Genomic DNA, 5524 nt, shown 5'->3' with positions numbered 1-5524 from the left:
TCGTAATCGTAAGAAAGTAGGTTTTTTAGCGATGGGCCTAGCAAAAGCAAAATTAGGATAGGGCCCTACAGGATCTCTCCCCCCCCCCCTCAAAATCGGACATGAGAGTTTCCTCTCATCCGGCTCAAGTAGTTACACCAAATAAAGATAAAGAAAGGAGTTCTCGCTTTCAAATTCTAGAACCCCCCCCAAAAAAAGGTCTACTCTTTACTCAAGTTCCAAAGAAACATTTCATTGATTCATTCTTCTTTTATTGATTTATATTTTCTTAATTCTTTATTCAATTCGAAATTAGGACATAAATGAAATGTGAAATTCTTGAGTAGTCTACTTCCCCTCGAATGATGAATCCTCTTAAATTAAAGGAGTGTCATAAGGGATTTACTTGTCTATGTACCCTTCCATTCGATCTCTTAGGTCCTGCCTTACCTTACCTCGACGGTTATACCACGATGCCCTTAACTTAAAGCCTAAGCCTATATGCGATGTATAGACTCCTGCAACCATGACATATTTGTTTACTTGAACATAATTTCATTTCTTTCTAAAAGAACTAAAAGAAATGAGAATGGTTAATTCCACAAAAGAAAGAAGTCTTTTTTTTTCACGAGGTACAACTCAAAATTCCTATTTATTTATTTTTACTGACTCGACCATAGACCAATTCCCTTTTTATTTGGGAGTATTGAATACACCCATAATTCTGAGCTTCATGTTACTCCTCCCAAGAGACATGTCATGTCAGATCCAGGGCATCCCAATTCGATTGAATGGGATGACAGTTTCTCATTGCTAATCGGTAAAATCATAATTTCGATCAAATCACACATCGCAGTATACTAGACCCTCTAATTCTTTAAGAGGTTTATCTAAAAGATTGGCGATATAACTAGGACGACGTTTCAAATACCATACATGAGTTACTGGACATGCCAGTTTTATGTATCCCATTTGATATCTTCGTATCCGATAATCAACAAATTCAACTCCGCATTGTTCACAAAATTTAGGGCCCTGCTTTTCATTTCCAATTACTCGATAATTTCCACAAGCGCAAATTCCACTTTTTATAGGTCCAAAAATTCTTTCACAAAATAATCCATCCTTTTCCGGTTTATTGGTTTTGTAATGAAAAGTATAGGGTTTTGTCACCTCTCCAACGGTTTCTCCATTAGGTAGGATTTTATTGGCCCAAGCACTTATTTGTTGGGGAGAAACTGAGCCAATTCGGAGTTGTTGATGTTTATATCGGTCGATCATAGAAGACAAATTCTGATTCATTCCGATTAAGCTTCCTTCCTATTAATCTGGAAGTTCTTCTCAGATACAAGGAAATGATTCAGTTCCAGAGCCAAAGATCGTAATTCTCGGACGAGCAATCGAAAAGATTCTGGAGCATTTTCAGGTTTAGGTATTGTTCCTCCAATGATCATAGTACCAAGTACTTCTTGGCGAGCTCTAATATGATCAGATTTATAAGTAAGCATTTCTTGTAAAATATGAGCAACACCAAATCCCTCTAGAGCCCAAACCTCCATTTCTCCTACCCGTTGTCCTCCTTGCTTGGACCTTCCTCTAAGTGGTTGTTGTGTAACAAGTGTATAATGTCCACTGGAACGCCCATGTATTTTATCATCAACTTGATGAATTAATTTCAAGATATAAGGTTTTCCTATTATAACAGGTTGTTCAAAAGGGTCCCCCGTTCTTCCATCAAATAGTCTGCTTTTTCCTGGATACTCGGGTTCAAATACCCATGGATTCGCTGTTTGCTTACCGGCTTCATATAATTCGGAAAACACTAGTTTTCTCGAAGCCTCTTGTTCATATCTCTCATCAAACGGTGCTATTCGATAATGTCTATCTAGTAGACTCCCTGCTAACCCAAGCGAGCATTCAAATATCTGTCCCACATTCATTCGTGAAGGGACTCCTAATGGGTTGAAGACCATATCAACAGGTCTTCCGTCTTGCAAATAAGGCATATCCTGTCTAGGTAAAATTTTGGAAATGATACCCTTATTTCCATGTCTTCCGGCTACTTTATCGCCTACTTTCATTTCGCGTTTCTGTGAAATATATACACGAATCGTTTCCGGATTATAACTAGAACCCCCTTTTTTCTGGATCCATCTCACATCGATGACTCGACCCCTCCCACCTATAGGTAATTTTAGACAAGTTTCCTTTGAAGTGGATACCTGAATCCCAAGTATGGCCCGTAATAATCTATCTTCTGGAGCATATGATGATTCTTTCGCCACCTGAGGCGTTAATTTACCTACTAAAATATCGCCCGTCTCCACCCAAGATCCCAGCATCACAATTCCATTTTTGTCTAAATTGCGGAGTAAATGGGCTTCTAGGTGCGATATTTCGTTAGTGATTCTTTCAGGACCTTGGCTTGTCACATGAGTCTGAATTTCATATTTTCGTATGTGAAAAGAAGTATAAATATCTTCATATACTAGACGCTCGCTAATGAGTACCGCATCCTCAAAATTGTAACCTTCCCATGGCATATAAGCTACTAATACGTTTTTGCCCAAAGCGAGTTCGCCACCAACCGTAGCGGCACCATCCGCTAAAATCTGTCCCTTTTTAATGCATTTACCCCGCTGAACCCGGGGAGTTTGATGCATACAAGTATTTTTGTTGGAACGTTGATACATAACTAATGGAATGCTTAGAGTATCCCCATTACCCGATAAAATAATCTTGTCAGTATCGGTAGAAATGATCTTTCCCTCTTGATCGGCTATAGCGGGAACCCCTGAATCTAGAGCCAATTGGCGTTCCAACCCAGTTCCAACAATGCACTTCTCGGAACGCGAAAGCGGAACTGCTTGGCGTTGCATATTAGAACTCATTAAAGCCCGATTCGCGTCATTATGCTCGATAAAAGGAATGAGGGAAGCTCCCATAGAAAAATATTGAAAAGGAAAAATACTTCGAAGATGAACTTGTTCCCATGCAATAGTCAGGAATTCTTGGCGGTATCGAGCCGGAACAACCTGTTCTTCCTGAATACCCTGATTCAAGGCCAAAGAATTTCCTGCCGCTACCATATAATATTCATCTCGACTTGGGGATAAATAAAGCATCTGTGCTTTTTTTGATCTCTCAAATATTTTATAAAATGGACTTTCTAGAGACCCCCAACGACCAATCCTGGCATGAATTGCTAAGGATCCAATAAGTCCAACATTGATTCCTTCAGACGTGTCAATTGGGCAAATGCGTCCATAGTAACTAGGATGGATATCTCGTATCCGAAAATTAGCAGTTCGCCCGGTCAATCCTCCGGGGCCCAAATAACTCAATTTTCTCCCATGAACTATTTGTGTCAATGGATTTGTTCGATCCAAAACTTGAGACAATGGGTGTAATCCGAAAAAGGATTCATAAGTGGTTGTTAATGGAGTCGAAGTTACCAAATTCTGAGGAGTCGGTATCAATTTATGCCTAATTGCTCCGCATATAGTTCCTCTAACTACATTTTCTAAACGAACCAGAGCCAATCCGAATTGATCTTGTAAGAGATCCGCTACAGAACGAATACGCTTATTTTTCAAATGATTCATATCGTCAAGTGTACCCATTCCAAATTTCATTCCAATCAAATGATCCGCAGCTGCCAATATATCTCGCGGTAACAAAAATGTATTGTTCTGAGGTATATTAAGATTCAGTCTCTGGTTCATATTTCGTCGACCAATCCTTCCTAATTCACATCTTTGCTGAAAGAATTTCTTTTGTAATTCCTTACACAAGGATTCAGAAAATACCGGATCCCCGCCTACACAAGAAAATTGTTGATAAAACTCCAAAATGGCATTTTCTTTTGACCCAATTTTTTTTTTTTCCTTATCGGTCAGGAAAGACAAGAAAATTTCAGGGTAGCAAACATTCTCTAGAATTTCTCTTAGATTCGAACCCATAGCTGATGATAGAACTAGAATAGATATTTTCTGTTTCCTACTTACACGAGCCCATATCCTTGCTTTTCTATCAATCTCTAATTCGAACCTCCCCCCCCAATCTGATATTATGGTACCAGTATAGACCGAAATTCCGTTAGGATCCAATTCTGATCGATAATAGATACCGGGGCTTTGCAATATTTGATTGATCACAATTCTGTATATTCCATTTACTATAGAAGTTCCGAGGGAGTTCATTAAAGGAATGTTTCCAATAAAAATTGTTTGTTCTTGCATATCCTTACTGGTTTTCAAAATTAATCCTGCGGATACATATAATTTAGAAGAATATGTGAGTGATTCATATACAGCATCCCTTTCTTTTATCAACGGTTCCACCAATTGATATGTTTCCACAAATAATTGAAATTCAATTTCTTGATCTGTATCTTCAATTTTTGGAAACTTATCAAGTTCTTCTGTTAAGCCCCGATCCATGAACCCACAAAATCCTTCAAATTGTATCTGATTCAACCCAGGTATTGTATACATTTCCCCATTTTCATTCCCGAGCATTTTGAATTTCCCATTTATCAAAAAAATCCCATTCTTTTCTCATTCTTCATCGAATCATATGAATCGATCTAATAATGATGGAATTGAATTTCTATTCTGTTTACTGAATCACATGAAATTTTATCTAACTCCATATACCATATAATATATATGGAATGTATGAAATGCGTATGAACGGAAGAAGAAAAATTATACTCAAATTTTAATTTATATTTATAACAAACAGCTACATAAAAGAATTGATAAATGCCATTTAGCCTTATGGAGTTTTGTATAGAATATCAAAAAAAAAAATAATAATTCAATTTCTACCATTATTATGATATTCCATATTCCAATCCGATTGAATACCAGAAAAATGAAATGAATTCCTGATTTGATCTGTTCGTTGAGATAAAGACAAAATAATCATAAAATATATATCGGGAGAGAGTTGATTTTTCTAGCACTTAATTTTTTCATAGATTCCATTGTTCTGTTCAAAAAATGATTCGCAGAGAAGAGAGATGTTTTTACCCATTTTTTAGTTTTTTATTTTTTAGTAGAATATTTAGAATATGATTGAAGTGCGTACGAAAAGAGGGCTTGTATTTATTAAACATATGCAGATATAGCATTTCTATTTATATATGTCTTTCCTCTTTTCTTTTTATTCCATTATAGCTCTCTAGTGGAGACAACACATGGCGTGCTCTATCAAAAATTCTATTTTTTCTTTAATTTTAATCTATTCAATGAAAAATTGAAACACGATAATTTCTTGCTGATTCCCTATGGACATCATATCTAGATAGATAAAATACCTCATTAGATAACTAGAGCTGTGTAACAACTTATGTTCGGGGGTTTACATAGACTCATAATTGCTGTTATATTATTATAATATAATTTATAATTATATAATTTATAATTGAAATTAAGAAAGTTTTTTTATTGAATTGAAAAATTGAAAAAAAAAATCAATACTAATTAGTTATGTATCCATTTTTATTTTCTTATACCATTAGAGAAAGACAAGTGAAGAA

The 5524-nt window shown here is 36.1% G+C and overlaps 1 protein-coding gene across 1 annotated transcript in view; it reads right to left on the bottom strand.

The window, feature by feature from the left end:
• LOC149506083 (DNA-directed RNA polymerase subunit beta) overlaps positions 1-4812 on the bottom strand; it is a 6269-nt gene extending 1457 nt beyond the window's left edge. Inside the window, exons 1-2 of the mRNA XM_089757892.1 lie at positions 829-4812; positions 1-51 (exon numbers count right to left, since the gene is read on the bottom strand). The exon at positions 1-51 is cut by the window's left edge and continues 1457 nt beyond it. Coding sequence (XP_089614018.1) covers positions 1287-4499 — 3213 coding nt within the window. The 5' untranslated portion in view covers positions 4500-4812 and the 3' untranslated portion in view covers positions 1-51; positions 829-1286. The remainder of the gene's footprint in view (positions 52-828) is intronic.
• Between the last annotated feature and the right edge of the window lie 712 nt (positions 4813-5524).

The sequence above is a fragment of the Durio zibethinus genome, unplaced genomic scaffold, assembly GCF_047325235.1.
Source record: "Durio zibethinus cultivar Kanyao isolate XHJ-2024 unplaced genomic scaffold, ASM4732523v1 HiC_scaffold_1, whole genome shotgun sequence".
Classification (NCBI taxonomy): domain Eukaryota; kingdom Viridiplantae; phylum Streptophyta; class Magnoliopsida; order Malvales; family Malvaceae; genus Durio; species Durio zibethinus.
The sequence above is the reverse complement of the archived record's forward strand: the minus strand, read 5'-3'. Positions and strand labels throughout refer to the sequence as shown.